This window comes from Phyllostomus hastatus, unplaced genomic scaffold, assembly GCF_019186645.2.
Source record: "Phyllostomus hastatus isolate PE091 unplaced genomic scaffold, TTU_PhHast_1.1 phas_contig_17, whole genome shotgun sequence".
NCBI classification, from domain to species: Eukaryota; Metazoa; Chordata; class Mammalia; order Chiroptera; family Phyllostomidae; genus Phyllostomus; species Phyllostomus hastatus.
This window is the reverse complement of record NW_025333664.1, coordinates 17,889,490-17,912,323: the sequence shown is the minus strand read 5'-3', so window position 1 is coordinate 17,912,323 and position 22,834 is coordinate 17,889,490. Positions and strand designations below refer to the sequence as shown.

The window sequence follows — 22,834 nt, the reverse complement described above, 5'->3', positions numbered from 1 at the left end:
TGACTACTGCTACTGAGACAGGTTCTCTCTGGGTTAGGACCTGGGTTTCTGAGGCTCCCTCTTAGGCCTGAGTGTGGTTGGAAGGTAAGATGGGGAGATAATGGGCTAGCTGTGACCCTGTCACTCAGGCAGACATTGGCTGACCAGGGCTGTGACTGAGTATCTGGCAGTGACTACTAAGCAGCCATGACCTAGACCCCAGCTTCAGTGACCATGACTGATTGAGACCGAAGGACTATGGCTGGCCCTGGCCAGTGTGGCTCAGTTGGTTGGAGCATCATCCCATAGACGGAAAGGTCAGGGGTTCAGTTCCATCAGGGCACGTACCCAGGTTGTGGATTCGATCCTTGGTCAGGCACATATGAGAAGGCAACCAACCAAAGGACCATGGCTGGTGGATGTGTTTGTGGAATGCAACATAAAATGCGGTTTGACAAAAGCTGTTACCCACAGTTCAGGAACTAAAACGAGCAACTGAAAGCAAACGATTTTATGGGGCGGAACCTGCAAGCGCGGACCGCTTCTTCCGCGACCGAGAGATCTGCCGGGCTGCTTTTTCTGCAGCTCCTGTCCGGCGCCAACGCGATAAAACTTCCGGCGCGCTTCCGCGGTGCCTGACCTGGGGGGCGAGACCGGAGTAGGTGAGTGCGGCCTGTCGCCCTGTTTTAACTCGTCTGCTTTCGCTGTTTAGCCAGGTTACTCGTCTTCCCGGCCTGGGGTCGCGGAGTGCCCTGAAGTAGGGCGCCTCACCGGGTCTGTGGGCCGGTGGTAGGACCCTGGTGTCTCCACAGGCCTTTAGCCGCGAGAAACTGTCACCAGAGGTACCGTCCCCAGTACCTTCTGGAACACCTGGGGTAACTTCGCTTTTTTCCAAACTTGAGGACTTGAGTACCGGAGACCTTGGCTGCTCCCGACCTGGTTCTGTCCGACTCTCTGCAACTTTTCTGGTAAGGTCTCTCCCTGAAAGGAGCCTGTTTCTCAACTACAAAGTGGATATCAATGTTTTTATTAAATAACTGTTTGTCAAGTGTCTGTTGTGCTGGAGGAACAGATAGGCAAATCTGGTAGAGGTGACAGCTCTCTGTTAATTATAGGCAAAATTGCAGAGCTAGTAAGTGAAATGAAAAGGCATGAGGCCGCGTGAGAGTACCACAAGAGGCCTGATCTAGGAAGCTTTACTGAGGAGAGAATATTGAGCTGAGATCAGAAAAAAATGATTTGAGAAAGAGGAGAGGGAAGAGTTTTTGGGTCGGGAGCCCCCCCTTCCCCCCGTTTGGGGGTCTGAAAGAGGCCAATATGACCCGACCAGAGAGCTTGCCTGGGGAGCAGAGTGTGAAACGGGCTGGAGGACTTGCCAGGGGCCAGACGGTGCATGCCGTGTAGGTCAGGGTGAGAATTTTGGTTTTCCAGGAGCCACCTGGGAAACCACTCAGAGGGTATTACGTGTGGGTGTCCCTATGCTTAGACTGGCATTTTGAGAAGCTCACTTCTGCTGTGGGTGGAGAATGGATTGAAGGGGAGAGTGCTCTGGGTGAGGGACATGGTAGCGTGGATTAAGGAGGTGGTGAAGACAAGTGGATGGATGTGACTTTCTGCATCCAGGGCATCTTCTCTGCTGTCAGGCCACGTGCCAGCTGCTGAAGAGATAATGAATAGAATCACAGGCTGATGGAATTAGATTGAAGGAATGTCATTATCGAGGAAGAGCACACAGACGCCCCAAGGGAAAGTGGCTAAATGATGAGCATTTATTCTAAATGTAATAGCTGTGCATTTAGCAAATGTTTATTAAGGACCTTCTGAATTCAGGGCTGGGAATAGGAAGATGGTGATATAAATTATTCAGAGCAGTGGCTTTCAGACTTTTTTTGGCCGTGACCCACGGTAACAAATACATTTTATGTCACATCCAAGAGTGTGTACATACACACAAAGCTTCCGAAAACAATTCTCTTTTCCACTCCTGATACACTCTAATTTTAAATTCTGTTCTTTTCATTTTAAAAAAAATTAATGCTGGTTGAGCCTCTCTAAATTGTTTCTTAACCTATTACAAATTTTGACTTGAAGTTTGAAAATAAATGCTGATTTAAAGTGAGTCATTTGTAGTGGTTTCAGGTTAAGAGTAAAATATGCCCATTTTTGGAAAAGGGTTGGTCTTCCTTTCCTCAGTTTTGTTTTGTGTTTGTTTAAAATACAAAGAGTAAAAAGAACTAAACAAGCAATTGTCCTTAAGAACTGTTTGAAAGCGAGGGCTGTGTTCATACGTCTGGCCAGATCGGAAGTGCCAGAAGGGCAGCGGCTGCCTCACCCTGTGGATGTTGTATCTGGTGCCCGGGAAGGTCCTGGCACAGTGCAGGCATCCAGTGATTACTTGTTGAATTGAATAGGTTGGTGTCTTGGGACTAGAAGTTCAGATAATTGTTTGTTTTAAATTAAATTAATGTTGAAACCATTCCTATAAATGCCACAGAGGCAGTTTCTGTCTGCCAAACAGAAGTTTTACAGAATGTCTCTATTGATAGTTCAGGGGTAGGTAAAATAAGTGTTCTGAGCTCTTTCTCTTGTAAATACTGATCCTAGGCCAGCCACGCCACCCAAATCCATTCTGGGCAAGTGGTCCAGAGCTGCCACTGACTGTGGGCCCTTTGGGAAGTTGTTTCACTCCTTGGACCGTAGGTTTTTATGTGTAAAAGGAGGAGCGGAGGCTTGTGGTTATAAAGCTCTTCACTTCCCAAATCTATTATGAATTTTGAATGCTGGGCACTGCCTTCCACCTCTGTCTATTTCTGGGCTTTCCCTGAGGCTTATGGGAAACTGGGTGTGTGTTTGATTCAGTCATCCTTCTCAGTTCTTCTGGGACTCCCTAGTAGTAGGTTCTGGGCAGAGTTATAGTTTAGAGTGGACCATTCTGGCTTTCTCTCCTTTCTTCCTCCATTGTGAGAGAGATCCGAGAGTAGATCCTGGGTGGACACTGAGAAGTACACTGACCAGGAGGGCAGGGTACTAATTTGTGTGACTTTGTATGTCCTCGTGTGACCTTGAACATGCCACTTGTCTTTGATGTCTTTCCAACTGTGAAGTGAGTGTTCTTGCTCATTAAAATAAAACACAGAAATCCTCTTCTCTCTGAATTTCATTTTTCTCATCTGTAAAATTGAGGCAGGGTTGTGGTAAGGATTAAGGAGATAATTATATCAAGTGTTTGATTCAATATCTGGCATGTAGAGATCACTCAGCAAATGAAGCATTCTTTCCCAAGTTCTGGTAAACTCTGATTGCTTTCTTTTTCAGCTCTTCTGAAAGATAAGAAGGGATCTCCTTTTTATCACCCGCCTCTGGTCCCATGGCTGCCATGCAGATGGATCCCGAACTTGCCAAGAGCCTCTTCTTTGAAGGGGCCACTGTGGTCATCCTGAATATGCCCAAGGGGACAGAGTTTGGCATTGATTACAACTCTTGGGAGGTGGGACCCAAGTTCCGGGGTGTGAAGATGATTCCACCAGGCATCCACTTCCTCCACTATAGCTCTGTGGACAAAGCCAATCCCAGGGATGTGGGCCCTCGGATGGGCTTCTTCCTTAGCCTGCAGCAGCGGGGGCTGACAGTCCTGCGCTGGAACTCGGCCCAGGAAGAGGTAGACCTTTCCCCAGCCCCAGAAGCTGAGGTGGAGGCCATGAGGGCCAACCTTCAGGAGCTGGACCAGTTCCTAGGACCTTACCCATACCCCACGCTCAAGAAGTGGATCTCACTCACCAACTTCATCAGCGAGGCCACAATGGAGAGGCTGCAGCCTGAGAGCCGGCAGATCTGCGCCTTCTCAGAGGTGCTTCCTGTGCTCTCCCTGAAGCACACCAAGGACCGGATGGAGCAGAATCTACCCCGCTGTGGCACTGAGTGCAAAAGCTACCAGGAAGGCCTGGCTCGGCTGCCTGAGATGAAGCCCAAAGCCGGGACAGAGATCCGCTTCTCAAAGCTCCCCACACAGATGTTCCCAGCAGGCGCCACACCAGCAGAGATAACCAGGCACAGCATGGACCTGAGCTATGCTCTGGAGACTGTGCTCAGCAAGCAGTTCCCCAGCAGCCCCAAGGATGTGCTCGGTGAGGAGGACCAAGGCTCTTTGGGGGTAGCCAAGGGAGGGGTGTTGGATTAGAGGGTACATCTAGGGTTATCTAGGAAAGTGGTTCCTAAACCTGGCTAAGAGGCAGTCATGCCCAGTACACTCATTAAAGCTACAGATGTCTGGGCCTCCACCATGGAGGCTGATTCAAAGGATCTGCAGTGGGGCCCCAGCAATGTGTCTGTCTGTCCATGTATGTAGTAAACAGGAACCCCAGGCGAACTTGATGTGGACAGTCCTGGGTTTGGGAACCACTGATGTGGCCCAGACCCTCATTTTACAGATTGAGGCCCACAGAGGGAAAGGCTTTGACTGACTACAGGGTGGAAATGTGGTCAGAGCCCAGGGCTCCGGTTCCCAGGCCTCCCGCTCCCTTCCACAGTGTGCTCCTGACTCTTGCGCAGTGGTGGTCTCTCTGCTGGCTTAGACCAGGACATGACTTTTTAAAAATTTAACATAGTTTTTATTTCACCCATTTATTACAAAAATATACTCATCATAGAAAAACAATAAAATTCACTCCAATTTCCACAGCCTAGAAATAACAATTTTTTACGTTCTGGTATATTTATTTTCTATCTTTTATATATATATAGATCTAGATATTTTATTTCAGTCTTTTCTCTATATTAATTTCTATGTATTTCTTTTTAGTCTTAAACTCAATAATATATTTGTGTGGATATGTGATTTTTTACAAAAAATCACATACTACATTATTTTGTAATTGACTTCAATATAAACTTTTTTCTCTGTCACTGAAACAGTCACTCCTCCTTAGTGGCTGCTTAAGTTCTGTAGTTATTGAACCAGTAACTACAGATTGCCGATTGAACGCCGATTGAACCATCGGCGTTGCCGATGGACCTTTAAGATGTTCCTATTTTCTCTGTTGAAAGTGCTGTCTAGTGAACATTGTTGTGTGTGTCTGTGCATTCACGTGGGGTTGACATTGTTGGATCAGGGCATGCATGTTGCCAGGACAAGGTCGTGCATTCTCATCAGCTGTTGGGAGTCTGTTGCCTTTCACCTTTGACACAGCAATTGAGCAAAGGCCTCCTGCAGCCAGGGGGTTGGAGAGTGACGTCTTATTTCAGTGTATAGTTGACCCTGAACAACAGAGGTTTGAACTGCAAGGGTCCACTTATTTACAGGGTTTGTTTTTTTTTTCAATAAGTACCTGTACTGTGTTTGATCAGTTGGGAGTCCCCAGATGCAGAGGGCCTACTGTGTGCAGTCATCTGTGCCGTGCATTCACGAATTTTAGTGTAGAGGGGGGTGGGTGTCCTGACACTAACCCTCTGTGGATGTTGAGGGACAACTAAGTTTTGGGGGAGATAGGTTACATGAAGACTTTTGGCTACACAGGGTGTCGGCTCCCCACCTCCCTGCATTGTTTAAGGGTGACTGTTTCCTTCAGTTACTAGTGACAGCAAACATTCATCACATCTCTAACAGCTACTTCTGGTTTTTTTACAAGTTATTTAGGTGTTTGCATATTTTTCTATTGGAAGATCAGTGAGAAATTTGAATATAGGACCTTTCAGATCATTGGCTCAGCTGATAAAAATGGACATTTTAATAACCGCATCTTAATGCATTATATGGTATTTTCATTTAATAAGTAACTATTGAAATTCTGGCTTAAAAATGAACAGAAATCCTGTTTTCTACCTTTAAAACCCTTCAGTTCTTCAAAGTAATCTTGTGAAAAGGTCTCTTGCAGGGATAACTTTATATCTTCATGACAGCTCTTTGAAATTATTCCTGATCTGCAAATATAATTTTAGACTAGACCAGAAATGCATGAATTTAAATAAATGCCCTAAATTCAGAGGATAAGCTCATATTTTCACAAACTTACCAGGAAAAGCCAACTGAAAAAGCACATCATTAACCTCTACCATACAAAGAAAATCTGACTACCTACGTTGAAAATATTGATCAAATGTCCTACATATCTAGACCAGGTAGCTAGCTAGTCACACAAACCAAACTTAGTTCTAAAGGCCTAGGGACAGGGAACTAGATTATCAGGTCCCTGGAGGTGACAGATCAAGTACCATGCATTTAAAGAGGAGCTTGGTGTTGAGTGCTTCTGTTGTTTTTATGTCCTCCATGTACGTCCACAGAAGCCCTCAGTAAATTTGAAGCCAGACAGAACATCTCTGATCAGCAAAAGTATATCTTGGTGACCAGAGACCCAGTTGCGTGCCCGAGGACAACGGCATCTAGATCCTCAGGGTCTCCTTGTTTGAGACAGGCATCCGGTGGGAATATGGGAATAACAACTAATTTTTTTTAGTGCTTCTTTGTGCCATGCAGTATTTTAAATACATGTACTGATTCACTTAATCTTCACTAAACCCTTAAATAAGGAAATTGAAGCATGAACAGATTAAGTAACTTGCCCAGGGTCGCACAGATGCTGAGTAGTGGGGCTGAGATTTGAACCCAGGCAGTTTGACACCGGAGCCCGTGCTCTTTGCCACCAACCTGCTCATAGAGATTAAGTCATAGAGCCCTGTGATTAAACAAAAATAATCTGGCTGGCTGGCTAACCCTGGGACAAGTACTCACACATTTTCCTGTTCTGGGAAGCTCTAGACTTGTTCCCACCCAATAGGAAATCTGTTTTATCTTTTCATTGTTCACATCCCTAAGCATTAGATGTGAAACCTTAGGCAAGTCCCTTGACCTCGTCTATACAATGAGGCAGGTAACCACCTTCCCCTGACCACCTTGTGGAGTTGGGCTGAGGATTCCATGGTGTTACACAGCATTTCCCTGAACCTGGAGCAGATCATCAGCATCAGAACTAGGGCTGCAAATACTGAGGTCCCGTCATCTATCCTCAGCCAGGATCTCGGGGGGTGAGGCTCGGGCAGCTTTATTTTTAGCAATCCTTCGTAATTCTGATAGGCAGCCAGGTTTGGGATCTGCTTGGCACAACATCCATGGGCACATTTTGTAAACTCTTTAAATACCAGGCAAATACTAGGTGTACCTCCTTTCTTGCAGTCTGATTTTACAGAAATTCACATTTATAGCAGTTCAGCAGACTTTTATTGAGACCTCCTTGGTGCAAAACCCCACCCCTTGCTGAGGTCCCATGCAGTTGACAGCCTCACAGAGTCAGCCGGTACTCTTCCCCCTCGGGTCATTTCTCCTCTCTGTACCTTTCAGGCGAACTCCAGTTTGCCTTTGTATGCTTCCTGCTGGGCAATGTGTACGAGGCATTTGAGCACTGGAAGCGGCTCCTGAACCTCCTGTGCCGGTCGGAGGAAGCCATGGTGAAGCACCACACCCTCTACATCAGCCTCATCTCCATCCTGTACCACCAGCTTGGCGAGATCCCCGCAGACTTCTTCGTGGACATCGTCTCCCAGGACAACTTCCTCACCAGCACCTTACAGGTGGGCAGTCATTTGCACCCCCAGGAGGCTTACCTTTTTGTTTCTTGCTGTTCTTTTATGACCCAAAGTTTTCTCAATTTTAGTTTCCTAATCTTGGGCTGTTTCCTGGTTCTCTGTCTCCTACTCGATTGTAAGCTCCTTGATGTCAGAGAATGTCAGAGACCCTCTCTCTGTACCACCCTCTCCCCACTGGCCCTCAGAGTGCCTGGCACTGGGGTACTTGGAATTGGAATCATCTCCACCCCTTTGCATTATGGTGCTCAACTCAAAACAGTTTCTCTTTCTCCCCGTAGCCATAGCTGCAGCCCAGTAGGACAGAGTCTGGGAGCTTGTTACTCCCAGGGAAACATCTGCAGCTCCTTAGATCTCATTTAATCATTAAAGCAACTTTGATTTCCTGCTCAAACAAGATGTGCCAGTTTCTGTAGAGATTCTCTGACAGAAAAAGTGAAATTTGCTTTTAACTTGGCAATTAAATTTTCATTATGAGTGGTAATTAGGGAAGAAGCTTCAAACAACTCACAATCTTCATCCTGTGCTATTTCCTCCCTTTGCAAACAGATTAGCTTCCTTTATGTTCTCGGGACAGCCTCTGTCACTCACATTTTGTAACTTTCTCAAGCACAGAAGAGGCAGAGCTGCAAGATGTCAGTTTCCATATTTTCTGTTCCATAAACTGCTTTCTTCTCCCTGTGTGTGAGACCCCACGAGGCCCGCTCCTTACAAGGTGGCTATTCACTGACCTCCCACCTGCACCCGGGTAAGGGACAGAGCAAACACTCATTAAGTGCCTGTCGAGTAGCAGGTGCCATGTTTATCGTGCTGCTACGTGGGTTTCCTCATTTAGTCTCTGGCGTGTTGTGAGGCAGGGAGGATTACTCCGTGCTACAAATGGGAACACTGAGACTCAGAAACGTTGAGTTATTTGTGTAAGTTCACACAGCTGCTGAGTGGCAGAGTCAGGATTTGTTCCCAGGCCTGAGTCTTGGTTTAGGGCCCACGCTTATGCTCTTGCATACTGAACACGATGTATTGTAGGTCCCCCCAAAAGGATTCTTGATTGATTGGAGTGGAGACACCATCGTGCCTGCTTCTCAAGGGTACAAAACACCTCTACAAACACGCTGTCGCAAGAGTCTCTGTGAGCGGCAGCTGACTTACAACCGGCAGCCAGCCGGAGGACTTGCGCAGACCATGGGGATGAGTCAGTCAGGGTGATGCCTGGAGCCTAGTGTATTCCACTTCAGAGGAGTTACAAAACTGCCCTGTTGTTGGTTCCTGATATAACAGAGAAGTTAAATCCTTTTATCCTGCCTCTGCAGGGAAAATCCCCGCTGCCGGAGGTGCAGGGTCATAGGTCTTAGAGGAGTGGGAGCCGTCAGTCGCTAACTCGCCCCTGGCAGTGGCTGCGCCCGCAGGAACGAGTGTGGCCCTCTGGGTGTGCGCCGATGCTGTCTCACAAACACGGGAGGGCTGCACCACACTGTGTTGCTGGCTGTTCTGACCCTTGTCACCGGCACAGCCACCAGCTGAGCTCTGATTGCTGAGGCTTTGTTGCCAGCAGTGATTTATGGAGCAGAAAGGGCCCAGCTGGAGTGCTAGATGCCCAGGTGGGGTGTGCAAAGCTGATAGGTGGAAGAATTCTGTCTTTGGACTTTTCACCGAGAAAATTTAATGTTGTTATGGAAAAATCCAAGACGTGTTTGTGAGCATTTTTTTCTTTAAATACTACATCCTCCTGAAAGTGTCAAGGATTAGACAGGGTTCCTGCCCTCGAGAGATTTGTTTGTTGATTTAGCAGGTATTCCCCGAGCACCTGCTGTATACAAAGCCTTGTTCTCAGACTGGAAATACAGCTGTGAGCAAGACAGAAAGAGTCCCTGACTTTGAGCTTCTGCTGCAGTGGGAAAGTAAAGAAGTGAATTAACCGAGTAACTCCAAAGAGTGAGAAGTGTTTCAGAAAGCAGTCCTGCCCAGGTACCATTTTCCAAACCGGGTCTTTTGGTCTCATTGAGGCTGCCTCAGAGTTTGTCAGCGTCCATACCTGCGCTTGTCAGTGCGTCCGTCTCCCACTCGTGCCACCTGAGTTGCCGTTCTAAAATGCATGTCTGACCCTGTTTCTCGGCGGCTCCTCATTGCCCAGCATGTTAAAAGCCCAAGCATGGGTCACCAGGCCCATTCTTTTCTGGCTCGTAACCTGTTCTCTAGCTTCTCCTTCCTCTCCCTGTTTTCCTCCATCAGCTCAAGTGACAGTGGTCTCCTTGCAAGTTCCCAGACGTGCTGTGTTGTTGTCTCATGCCTTCTTTTTAAAAAAAATTTGAGGTAAAAAAACACATAACATGAGGTCTGCCCTCTCGACAAATGTTTAAGTGGTAGCACACTACTGTTAACTAGAAGCACAGCAGATCTCTCACACTTTTCATCTGGCATGGCCAATGAAAACGTGGGTATAAAGTTTCGTGCCTTCTTAACCGAACCTGACTTTCCCTCCGCCTGGTGTGTACTTGTTTATCCTACGAGTGCCCTGAGAGCGCCCCACTCTGCGAAGCCGCACCTCAGCTCTCTCCTCTCCGTACTGTTAGCCTGCTTCGTGCTCGTCACTGTCGGGTTGCACAGGCCGTGCCTGCCGAAACGGACATAGCATCTGCCTCGCTGCCCCACTGAGCCAGGAGCTTTCGCCCAAAGCCTATTTTGTTCATCTGGTCATTTTGAACGCCCAGTCAAGGCCTGGCACTTACCTCACTCTGTGTTCTTGGGTGTTTTTAGGTGAGTAGAGTGTGTAATTCCTGTGGCAGTGTACAGATGACCCTACTGTGGTAGGCGTGAACAGTGAAGTCTGATCAGAAGGCGTTAGGAGCAGCCAAGATTGCTTAATTCAGACTAGGGTTGAGACTTGAGAGGACAGAGGATCAGGAATGGCTTTTTGCAGGAGTAGGGGTGGCATTTGACCATGAGCTGGAAGGATGACTGAGATTTCAATGGGCACATACAGAGAAAGATATTACAAAGAAGTTTTCAATGGAGAGTTACGTTGAAGCCATCTTGGCAGTAAGAATCCAGTCCCCCCACACAGAGGCACTCACTCACTCGAGGTGTTTATGACTGAACGAATCAGCCCATAAAAGCCTTCCTCAGCGAGCTGCCTGCTCTCCCCCCAGGCAGTCAAGTGAGTGGGACTGGCTCTCTCACTTAGGAGCTTAAATGGCTGCTGCCCGTGGAGAGGGACTGGTGTTGTGTGTGTAAGCACTTAAAGGCAGCCGCATTAACTGGATAAAATCAGCCACGTAATGGCCTCCGCCATCAGAGGTCCTTTTGAATAGATGCCACTGGTTTTTACAAATCCCATGGATTTAGCTTGAATAAAAATTACTTGTTTTATAAAAATAGTTTTTTCTTTTATTTAAAGCTACTTGAGTCACCACAATTTGTTTAAAACCAATGAAAGGATAATCTGAATTTAATAGTATGTTAGAAGGTGAGTTATGTACAAAATAAGAAGTCTTAATGCTGATTGCATAGCATTTAGGCATGTAGTCACGTAACCTGTTTTTTTTTTAATACTTTTAGTCATAATGAGCCACATATGCTTTCCAGCTTCATTTCCTGTGAGTATTCTAAACGCCAGTGTCCTTCGTTAAATCTTGAGGAAAACCGTTGGCTCTGACAGTGATGTCTGTAGTGTTTTTATTATCATACCAGCCAAAGTATGATAATACCTTATCACCAGCAGGTGATAAATTTCACCTACTACTCCTACACCTTCTGCAATCAGCTGTCTTAGGTTTGCACACTTACTGTGCATTATCTCATTTAACCCTCAAAACGATGCTCAAAATTAAGGATATAATCCCATTTGACACCTGAGGATAAAGGATCAGAAAGGTCGCATCATTTTGCCCAAGATCACCAGAGCCAGTAGATGGCGAGGCTGAGCTTTGATTCTGAAGCCTGTGGGGGTTCTCGTCTATTACAGCCCCGGATGAAGCATCCCAAATTCTCTAAACTGACTTCAGAATTGTTCCTACTGCCTTTCACTTTCCTGGTAATCATTGTGAAGCGATAGTCTTGCTTTTAACACCATGTTCTTCTTCTGCAAGTAGAAATAAAATGTTCTACCTCTGGCTGGTGTTATTCTAAGTTGAGTAACCATTTGGGAATTGAAAAAAATTGGAAATTTCATCTTTTTTGTCTAGCCAAAAAGTAGGATAAGATAGTAACTCAGCTTCAAACCTTGATATTTTAAATTTCTCAAGGTGACCTCACTGAACTCTAGTTAACTTGGGCTTAAAAGAAAGCTTTTACATTTCTGACTGAAGTAACTTATAATTTTAGAATACACAGACTTAGTGATGAAAGTAGTCATAACTTCTTTTGTATTTAAAGAAAAATACCCAATGGCTGTGCTTTTAGTTTTAAATAAATGCAGTTGTTTGTGAACTATTATCCTGTTTCAAAGTATTTTGAAAATATCCAGGATTAACCTTCCTATGTTAAGGTGAATCATTTCTCAGTGATGCTAAAAAGTATTTACTTGATTTCACTTTGATAAATGAAATAACCAGATTCATTACAAAATTTCCTATGGAAGGCATTAAATTAATCTAAAAATTAGAGAATCAGAGTAAATTAGTGCTTGAAAACTAGATGTTATCTAAACATCTTTTCTAAATTATTTTAAAAATATGAAGTTTGTAAACTATAGGAACAAAAATCAAAATATCAGGGGCGATATCAAAATATCAGGGGTGATATCAGTGAATATCAGGGGTGAGGGGTAAGGGGGCAGCTAGACCACTGGGGCACACGAGGGAGTCGGTTACAGTGCTGGACCGGGTCGTGTCCTGTCGGGGGTGGAATGTGGACCTTCGAATGCATGGAACTGGACTCTGGAAGAAAAACTCTAAGTGTGTATCTGTCTTGATTGTGTCCTACAGTGTGTGGATGGGTGTTTGCATTTGTCAGAACAAACTGAACACTTACAGTGGGTGGATTTAATTGTATGTAAATTATATTGCAGTAAAGTTGATTTTTTTACGTCAATTTTTCCTAAAAAAGTCAATCTGGGTTGTGCCCTGGATCCTAGAGGCCTGCAGAGGGGACAGTTCCAGAAGCACCCGGCCTCCAAGCCCCTTGGCTCCCCACAGGGCAATGCTAAACATATGAAGGTGCATTTAGTCTGCGACAGCACCAGGAGAAGGCCTCGGCAGGGAAAAAAGATTGAGATTTCTCTCCTTGGACGGGATCTTGCTCGACATTTATCACTTAACTTGCTCAGCATTTATCACTGTTCTCATCTGTACAACGGGAATCGTAATTTCCTGTCCTCCTCCCCTGGGTTTGTAGTAAAGATTAGACGGACAAATTCTTTAAAAAGGACAAAGCACTTTTCAAATTAGAAGCCTTATTTTTCAGACTGAAGGCCTTATTTACCTGCTTCTCATTGATTTTGCTACCAGGCAGTGTCTGAGCGATGGGTGGGAAGAATGAGGGATGAGTGTGGCCCCGACTGCTCCAGCCTCTCTGCCAGCCATGGCCAGATGCAGGGCAGTCCCTGCATCTCGTTAACCCTTTAGTGACCATCCTGCGGCCCTAACTCTATGCCAGGCAATATGCTCTCTGGGGGACACTGATACCTCGGACTCGTTTCCTACTCTTAAGGCGCACAGCGTGCTAAGTGCCGGAGTGGAAGCTCAGCCCTGTGCCAGGGGCACAGGGGCTGGAGCAGTTTGTTTCATCTCGGGCTTTTGTGAGCGGCATGTCTCACAGACATGGCTTGTGAGCTGGTGTCATGCAGGGGCCTGGTAAATAAGCCACTTCCCCCAAGGATGAGTCTCTTATTCTGTCCAAAACCATCATAATTACTGAGCAATTATTTGGTGCCAGGCACTGTACAAAAGTGCGCTGAAAATGGATTTTCATAGATGTGCGTTAAACATCAAACGGGTCCTTTTTATGTGTCAGACTCCGTGCCAGGAGTGAATGCAGATGTGAGAAGGAGTCACTGCTTTGGAGATGCTCTTTGTGTCTTGGGAGAGCTCAGCTGTAAAGGGACTGCTGCCTAATTGAGATTGAGGCTCTGATCGAGGCAACCCTGGGTGCTGGGGGAGCATGGAGGAGCACCTGTTCCATCTCCTTGGCCTGGGTGGACACCCTGAAGGAGGTGATGTCTGCACTGAGCCTGAGCTACTGGTAGAAATGAGCGAGGTGACGGAGGAGAAGACAGTGGAAGGGTGTTATAAGTAGAAGAAACGTGTGTGTGTAGAGGCACAGAAGAGGCAGTAGAGCATGTTTGGGTCACTGCTCAGTGTGGCTGGAGAGAAGGGCTGTGTAGAGACCAGTATGACGTACAAAATACGGAGGGGAACAGGAAGAGGCTTTGGATAATTCAGCTGGCAGGTTCCCCAGGACCTCTGGGGACAGACTCATGGGAATGCAGGGCCTCTGGAGCTAATGCATTTTGAAACAAGGCTTCTCTGCTTCCCATACCAGGCCCCTCCCCTCCCCCAAGTTCACCTGGGCTCCATGTTCAGTGCTCCCCGGCAAGCTCCATTAGCTGCCTACAGACAGGCGGCCGGCTTCCCCATTGTCCTCTTGCCACCAAGCTCGCACAGCCCCTCTAATTAGTTATTGATCTGGTACTTTGTTGTGGCTATGCTTCCCCGCTCCTCTATCTAGTCGATTCCCAAGTTAACGAAACCAAATTCTGTGAAACCCCCTCTGCTGCCACCGCCCTTCCCATATCACTCTGTCCCTACCAGACAGAGTGTCACCTGTCACTCCAACAAAATGGCTCTAAACAAAGGCCACCGAAAATGAGCTTTGCTCCTCCTGCACATGGAAAAATAGTGGAGAAGCAGGTGGAAGAGGTGTTGTCCAAGGAATCAGCTGCGGAGTACACCTGCTGGCTTCGTCAGGTCGAGGCCCCTGGAGCCTGCGTTCCTTCCATGGTGGTCCATGGGCCAGCCGTGGTGCGAGCGTAATGTGATCAAAAGTCTTCCTCCCCCGTGCTCCTGTGCCTGTGGGGTGGTCCTGCGGGAGCCGATGGGTGGGTGGTCTGGGGAAACGACAGCTTCCTTTCTGGAAGGCTTTGATCTGGTCATCCAGTTCTTCTCAGACCCCATTGCTAAAGAAGTAGGCATTCTACTGGGTCTTCCAGGGTGCTTGGAGGATCCGTTGGGATCTTCTGTGAAACTTCTCTGAAACTAGTAAAACTGTGGGGTAGTGGGTTTGCTGGTATTCCTAGAAGGGACTGGGATCTAGGATAGTCTGGGGTGGAGTTTCAGATGGAGAGAAAATTACTGTTCTGCCCCCTGCCCATGTGTGTGTTAGATGAAACGGAATTAAAAAGAACATCAAAACGGGGGATCAGGGGGTTACTATCCAGAATATTTAAAGAAGTCCAATAACTCAACAGTAACAACAAAAACACCAACCTGATTAAAAATGGACAAAGGGTTTGAAGAGACATTTCTCCAAAGAATATATACAAATGGCCAAATAAATACATGAAAAGATGTTCAACTCGCTAATCATTGGGGAAATGCAAATCAAAACCACAATGAGATGCCCCTTCACACCCATTAGGATGGCTGTAACCCAAAACAAATGAAAATAGCAGATGTTGTCAAGGATGTGGAGACGCTGCAGCCCTGGTCCGCTGCTGATGGGAATGTAAAATGGCACAGCCACTGTGAGAGTCCGTGCAGTGATCCGTCCCACGTTAGACAGAGTTTCCCTATGACCCAGGAACCTCGCTTCTGGGTTTGTACCCAGCAGAACTGAAAGCAGGGACTCTGAGAGAGCTCACACCCAAGTTCCTGGCAGTGTCGTAGAGGGATGAGCAGCCTAGGGGGCCGAGGACAGTCAAGTGGGAAACGACTCATGCCGCAGCCTCCAGGAGGAGGAGGTTCCAACACAGGCTACCTACCGCGTGAACGGGCTTGAGGGCGCGGTGGTGAGTGAAGTAAGCCAGCCACAGAAGGGTAAATACTTCATAATCCCACTCACGTGGGGTACCTAGTGTCTTCAGATCCCTAGAGACAGAAAGTAGAGTGGGGGCTGCCAGCGGCTGGGGAGGAGAAAATGAGAAGTGACTATTTAATCCGTTCGTTTCGTTTTGGGAAGATGGAAAAAGCTCAAGAGGTGGATGGTTGTGATGGTTGCATAACAGCGCATACATTTAATGCCACTGAACTGTACACTTAAAAATGGCTAAAATTGTAAATATTGTGTTATGTATATTTAACACAGTTTTTTGATGATGTAAAAAATTGATTAAAATGGTATGTTTGTGTTGTATATACGTTATCACAATTTTATAAAAAAGAACATCAAAGACAGCTTTTAAGGGGAACACAGACCTCAGACTGGCAGCCTGTGGCCCCTTTAGTTTAGAGCAGCAATTCAGCCTCACTGGCGTGGGGCCTCTGACTCTTTGGGGTCCGGGGGCTTATAAGCCCCTCAAGCCCTTTTAGCACCAGGTGCTGTAGCTACCACCTCTTCCTCGGAGTTATTGCCCAGGTGCCCAATAGATCTGGTGGGGGTGCTGGGCCAGACTGGTGGCCCCACTGGCCTTACTCTCAGTGGGGCAGCTCTGCCCAAGACAGTAATTTTCCATTCTGGTCCTGCCCCAGCTTCTCAGCTGGGTTTGGACCTTCTTTCTTGGTTTGGGGGAGCACAGCAGGTGTCCTGGGCCTGTGCCACCAGCAGCTGATTTACCCGCCCCAGAGAGCTGAACACCATGAGGAAATTTCCACGGCTTTCTCGGCTCCCTCTGTGTTCTCAGGAGTGACTTACCCTCTGTTCTCTGTAGGTTTTCTTTTCCTCTGCCTGCAGTGTTGCTGTGGATGCCACCCTGAGGCAGAAAGCTGCAAAGTTCCAGGCTCACTTGACCAAGAAGTTTCGGTGGGACTTCGAAGCGGAGCCTGAGGACTGCGCCCCCGTGGTGGTGGAGCTCCCCGAGGGCGTGGAGACCGGCTAACTGGAGTGCTCTCGGCCGGGGAGGCCCCTTCCCACCCAGCTGCAGTCCTGACCTCTTCACTCACCCCTTCTCCCAGGACCTGCCAGAGCAGCGGCCCTACCAGGTTCTGCAGTGATGGAGCCAGAATTCCCTCCTTCACCAGTAAACGAGTTCCTTCAGTGCTGAAGAGGCTGCACCGCCCTGCAGGCCCACTGTGGGTTCCCCATCAGCCTGGCCTTGGTGCTGACCTGACTGAATTCCGGGTGGACTCTTCCCAAAGCTCTTGGGAGAGGCCTGCCTCAGCAGCAACCTACTTCCTTCCGAATGAGAAGAAATTGAGCAAAAAGCCCAAGAGAACTGATTGCTCGTTCCACAGCATGGTTAGAGCACAAGAAACCCTGGACCACCAAGGAGTCTGAGATGTCAGTTGGTGACTTTTAGGTTCAGCAGAGGGCAGCAGGGAGATGAGCCAGAGTTTCTGCCCGCCTCTTGTTGAACGGGAATACATCACAGAAAACATGGGCATCTGACCACTCGGGCCGGGGATTGGGGAGGGTGTGACACAGAGGACAATTGGGTTGTGTCTGACAAGTCATCAGCTTTTGTTTTCTCCATCTAAGTTCCTTTCTCCCATCCAGAAGTCCCAGTGGATATCTTCCCAGGGTTGTCAAAGTGCCTGAGGTCAGGGGGCCTCACCTTGCTGGTGCCGCACCTCTCCTGTTTGTTCTATTCTGAGACCTCAGGGGCAGAAGTGGGACTTGGCGACCCTCCTGTGTGACCACGTTCCTCATCAGAGCTGCCATGACTGGTTTTGGTGGCCTGGAGATTCAACAGCAAAGAGAAAGGTTCTTGCTCTGGACAGGCTACCTTGGCCCTGTTGGAGTTCAGAGCCCTAGAGAGGGCCAGTTGGCCTGGATCTTTCCACCCTGCTGTGGAGCTGTCCGCCACCAGAGTGATGACTCGCGGGTTTCCTGGGAGTCCTGAGAGCGCGCACAGGCCCCTCCATCCTGACCTCCAGGGGGTGCGCTCTGTTCAGAGTCCCTGTACTTTCTTTCCTAGGGCTGCAGCTCACACCAGGTTTCTGAATGAGAAATCCTGCCGGTTAAGACGTTTGGTTCCACTCATTTCCTTGGAGATGTTTTTCCAAGAGTATAATGTACATTAAAATCTTTGAGTTGAGACTGAATCCCCTTGTGTGAGTCTCTTTTGCAGTTAATCTACCCAGTTCCCAGAGCAGCCCGGCCTCTGCCCGCAGACATCTCCTCCCTGCTGAGCACCAGGACACACTTGCCCAGCCTCTGCAGCCGCTGGAGGAGGCAAGCAGCCAGCATCGCCCCTGTTACCAGTGGGGTTCTAAGGCACACCAGACGGGACCGAGGCCCTGTATGTGTATAATAACCAAAAGCTTCACCTTGTGTGAATTTGCTATTTTCCTCCCCAAAGCCCACTTACCAGAAGTACCTGGGGAGCTCGTTAAAAGTGCGGATCCCAAAAGAGTGAAGTCCTGATTTTATGCTGCACCATGGAAGAACTTGGAAAATATTGTGCCAAGTGAAAGAAGCCAGACACAAAAGGATGTGTTACATGATTCCATTCATTTGAAGTGTCCAGAGTAGATGAGTCCATAGAGACAGAGGAGTGGTTGTCAGGGGCGGGGGGAGGGGGAGGGGCGCAGATGAGTACGGGGCTTCTCTCAGTGAGGAAAGAAGCTGGAGTTCAGGGAATGGTTGCATAGCCTTACGCATATACTGAAAACCGCTAAAGTATGTACACTTTCAAGTGGTGAATTTTATGGTATTTAAATTATGTGTCAATAATTTTTAAAAGTGCACACTCAAAAGTCCCACCCTGTGGGGGGTGGGAGGCAGAGAAGCTGGATACGGCCTGGGTTCTGAGGCACCCTCGGCTTTGAGTAACTACCTAGCAGTGGCAGGCATGGCAGTCCAGTACCCAGGGCTCAGCGGGGACAGAATCTGCCTCCCACTGGCCTTGTCAAATGCTGGGTCGTGTGACCTTGTTCTCCAAGCTTGCTGATCTCGGGTCTGCAGAGGCCACTCCCTGCCAGCACCACACACACACACACAGGTTAAGGGAAAGTCGCTGCTGTTGACTAAGTGCTCTGGTCTCCTACCTCACTAATACTCGTGGTAACATGTGGTAAGTCCTGGTACCCCACTCTACTGGTATGGAGCTGGGTTCAGAGCTTTGGTCCCTTTTCCAGGGTCCCACAGCAGGTGAGGATGGGGGACAAGAGTGCCCAGCCACTGCATACACTGCTGGGACTCCCTCCTTCCCTGCGCAGGCCCTGCTTGCCCAGATCTAGCCTTGACCCTGCCAACGACCCGGGGCAAGCTGCTTATGTTCTCTGGGCTTCCGTCTGCTTCTGTAAAATAAGAGTGTGCTTGGATTGGGGGTTTCTGACAGGCTTCCTCAGGCGTTTAAAAGTGGGCCCGTGCCCCGGCTGGCGTGGCTCGGTGGATTGAGTGCCAGCCTGCAAACCGTAAGGTCACCTGATTCCCAGTCAGGGCACATGTCTGGGTTGCAGGCTGGGTCCCTGCTTGGCAGCATGCAAGAGGCAGCCGATGTTCCTCTTCCTCTCTTTCTCCCTTCCTTACCCTCTCTCTAAAAATAAATAAAATCTAAAAATAAAAGTGGACCCCTGTGTTATCTTAAAGTTTTTCAAAGGGGAAACCACATTTACACCAGATAATGTGGCTGGGCTGTCAAAAAAAAAAATAGGTGTCGATTGAGACAGGAGTAACATCAACCCTGTGTCTTCTCCTGCTTGTCCCAGCTGGCAGTCCTCTGCCTGTCTTTGATGAATAGGAAATGTGAAAACAAATTAATTATTGCTTAATACTTGCAGTATTTTTGGAAGACAGAACCCTCCCAGGCTGAGAACCAATGGCGTGGCTGATCCCTAAGCTCCCTCCTTGCATGCAGTTCTAACACATCTAAAAGTGAAGCTATTGGCAGGACCTGGCCTGATTTTGAAATCCCTGCAAATGCAGGCCTCCTGGGGTCTGGCTCTTATTTGCAAGGCTGCTTTATCCTATTAACAGAATCAGCAGAGGTGGTGACTTTCCAACCCCTCCGGCTGTCCCCGTGACAAACGCTCGCTGCTCTGAGCCCCGTTCTGTCTAATTTCTCACCACTTGAGCAGTGGAGGAGATCCCCACCACAGATTGCCTCTTACCACTGCTAATTGTTTTCCCAACATCATCCCCTTGTAAATATTATTTCATATTCTCAGAGCATTGCGACACAGTGGTCTCCCCAACCAATCAGATTTTGGCTTGACCGAGATGCTGCCCCACACTGAGATGGGGGCTGGAAACTCGGAGTGTGCGCAGTGGGCGAGGCCGTCACTGAGTCAGGTCTGCCGGTCTGGGGAAGCTCACCTGAACCACCTGCTGATCCTGGGAGCGATAAGGTCCGGTGATTCTGCAGAACCCTCTTCTCTTCAGTCCCCTGCTGACCACAGCCCGTTCTCACCCCAGAGTTCACCACGTGTGTGGCCCAAGCAGGCTGTTTTCGTTAAAACCCTTCTAGACCTTTCTGTGTCCGGACTGGACTCATTCTCCCCGCCAACTCTGAGCTCCTGCTGTGGGCTGGCCTCCCTCCTGGGATGGTGGGAGGTGAGCTGGATTCCTGTCACGTGTTCCCTGCTGCAGGGGGAGGGGTGTTCCAGCCCCTCCCCCACCTGCCGAGCCTTCTGCCCTGTGTCCTGGATCTGGTGCTCGCCTCACCAGATCTCTGGAACACAGGGATCCTGGGGGTTGTCGAGCTGTCAGTAAAGTGGTGCTCGGTGGGAGGGCAGTAGGAATGGAACGGGCTCCTCGATGGAGCGGGCCAGTGTCAGGCGGCCTGTGCGGAGGGACCTCTGCAGGCCTCTCATCCCTGGAGTTTTGCCTTGCTCCTTCCCGCCCCACGTTGCTCCATTTTCCTCCGGTCACCCTCCAAACAGTTTTACCTGCCTCGAGTCTGGGCTGAACGCTTGTAGGGAGGTCCTGACAGATGGAGCTATGCCTTGAGGAGAGGGAGCTGTCGTGTGAGAAGCAGGGAGGCAGAGGTCGGCTGCTGCGTTCCCTGTTCACCCGGCCGGTCCTTACTGGGCACCTGCCCCTGTAAGCTTACACTCTAGGGGGCGGGGCAGACAATAGCATAACAAGCAGATTGTAGAGTGTGTTAATTATAAGAACTGCTCTGGAAAAATGGAGCAGGATAACGGAAACGGAGAGTTCTGGCAGGGTGAGGGGAGATGTTGCAATTTAAATGTCGCGGCATCTGAGCAAAGGTTTGGAGGAGGTGGGCAGTGAGCTGTGTGGGCATCCGGGGGATCCATGTTCCAGGCAGAACAAACAGTGGGTGCAAAGGCCCTGGGGCAGGAGCGCATCTGGAGGGTTGGAGGAACACCGGGGGGTCAGCGTGCTGCGAGTGGATGACTGGAGGGGAGGAGGATGGGAGAGGACATCTGGCAGGGTACAGAGGGACCAGATTACCCAGGGTTTAGGGGCTGTGGTAAGAACACTGTATTTTACTCGAGGAAATGGGGACCCATTAGAGGGCTTTAAGCAGGAGAGTGACGTGGTCTGACTCCCATTTTAACAGGATCACAGGCTGCTGCGGCGGAGGCAGACTGCCCGGGAACAGGTGGGAGCAAGGGGACCAGGGAGGGGACTAGCGCCATGGCCCCGGTGAGAGCCGTAGCAGGTGCGCACACTGGGGCTGTGTTCATGAGTCAGGTGAGGGGTGGGCTGGGTGTCTGTCGAGGGCCCTTCTAGCCTGGTGACCCCTACTTCTCTGAGGCCTCAGAATCTGAACGGAATACTGACTATTGGGGGCCCCTCCCCTACCTCAGGAGTCCCCTCTCTACTGGCCCATCATGGGATCTCTCAGCCTTTCCTGTCCCCAAATTTGCATTCGGGTAGGTGGGGCAATGACGGAGGATTGGGAAGGCTGTCCCAAGAGTTTTGGGTGTGGGGACTTGAGAGGGCTCTGTTTGGAAGTGTGGGAGAGGCAGAGGGCTGTGACAGGCCGTGCTCGCGCCCTCTGCACTGCACCCGTGTGGGCGTCCTTGCTGCCAGTGGCCATGAGGGAGGTCCTGCTTGATGTTCAGGTGTTCTCACGACCGAGAGGGAGTTGAGGATGTGTGAAGCCTCGGTGGTTTCTGATTTGCCCTGGCCCAGAGTCATTCAGCACCCAGGTCCCCCACGGAACTTGCATGGACCTCGGGTGATTACCCTGAGCTAGCATGCGCTGCGCAGCCTCCCTTCTCGCTGCTGGGCACTTGTGGTCCTTCCCTTCGCTTATTCATGAGGAGCACAGGCATCCAGGGAAGGTGTTATCATTCCTCGTCATGCAGACGAGGAAATCAAGTACAGAGAGGTGGAGCGCAGGCTGGTGGGTCTCTGAGCCAGAATGCCAGCCCACCTGTCTGAGTTCGGCACTGTTCCGCCACGGTGCAGCTCTCCTTAACAAGGACAGTTACATAATCTGTGATAATTGCCAGAGGATCCGGGCTTCCAGCTGACAACTGGCAATGTCAGCCACTTACAAGGGTGGTGGGCAGGCCCCACTGGCCTCTTGGTTTGTGACAGCTCGTTAATGGTTCCTCCCAGACTCTTTGTGTTCATATCCGGCCTGTGGGCACACTGGGCCAGCCAGGCTGGGGTGAGGTGGCACCTGGGTGTGGGAGGAGGGGGAGAAGCATCTGGTCCAGAAAGAGGCTCCTTCTGCTCTCTGGTACACCTGAGTGGAGTTTGCAAAGGCATTTGCTTTAGCAAAAGATGCTGCCAGATGTGGGGCCCCTGAGAGGCTGCTTTAATGCCTATGCCCTCAACTAAACTGTTTTGTTCTAAGTCTAGCAACAGAACAAGGGTCTCCAGGGTACATTTTACGTATTTATTTTTAGAGAGAGGGGAAGGGAGGGAGAGAAATACATTGATCAGCTGCCTCTTGCATGCCCTCCACTGGGGACCTGGCCCACAACCCAGGCATGTTCCCTGACTGGGAATCGAACCTGCAACGTTTCTGTTCACAGGCTGGCACTCAATCCATTGAGCCACACCAGCCAGGGCTCTCTGGAGTACATTTTAAATGAAGAAGGATACACCATTCACTGCTCATTTGTATTTTAAACATTCATTTATATCCTCTGCTTATTTTTCTGTTGGATCTTTGTATTTTTGTAAATATGCATTTATCTTATCATAATATATCTTAATATTAGAAATATTTCCTCCAACTTGCCTTTTAATTTTATTGTGTTTTTGAAATGTATGCTTTCTTTTGTGTGTGTGTCAAATATGTTGAGCTTCTTTTGATTTGATTTAT

The 22,834-nt window shown here is 48.8% G+C and overlaps 1 protein-coding gene across 2 annotated transcripts; it reads left to right on the top strand.

Moving 5' to 3' along the window:
* Positions 1–584: 584 nt before the first annotated feature.
* AAR2 (AAR2 splicing factor) lies at positions 585–17,684 on the top strand. 2 transcript variants are annotated; one of them, XM_045833614.1, is made up of 4 exons: positions 585–641; positions 3,295–4,103; positions 7,310–7,539; positions 16,352–17,684. In XM_045833614.1, exons 2-4 carry the CDS (start codon positions 3,347–3,349, stop codon positions 16,517–16,519), a joined length of 1,155 nt encoding a protein of 384 aa, XP_045689570.1. In that variant the 5' UTR covers positions 585–641; positions 3,295–3,346; the 3' UTR covers positions 16,520–17,684. The 2 variants fall into 2 exon arrangements, with proteins under 2 accessions (XP_045689570.1, XP_045689568.1); XM_045833612.1 differs by having other exon boundaries at positions 594–947.
* Positions 17,685–22,834: the final 5,150 nt, after the last annotated feature.

Coding starts and splice junctions, on each gene's coding strand:
- AAR2 (XM_045833614.1), top strand. CDS start 3,347: ATGGCTGCCATGCAGATGGATCCCGAACTTGCCAAGAGCCTCTTCTTT. Junction 4,104..7,309: donor CAGCCCCAAGGATGTGCTCG/GTGAGGAGGACC, acceptor TGTACCTTTCAG/GCGAACTCCAGTTTGCCTTT. Junction 7,540..16,351: donor TCCTCACCAGCACCTTACAG/GTGGGCAGTCAT, acceptor TGTTCTCTGTAG/GTTTTCTTTTCCTCTGCCTG.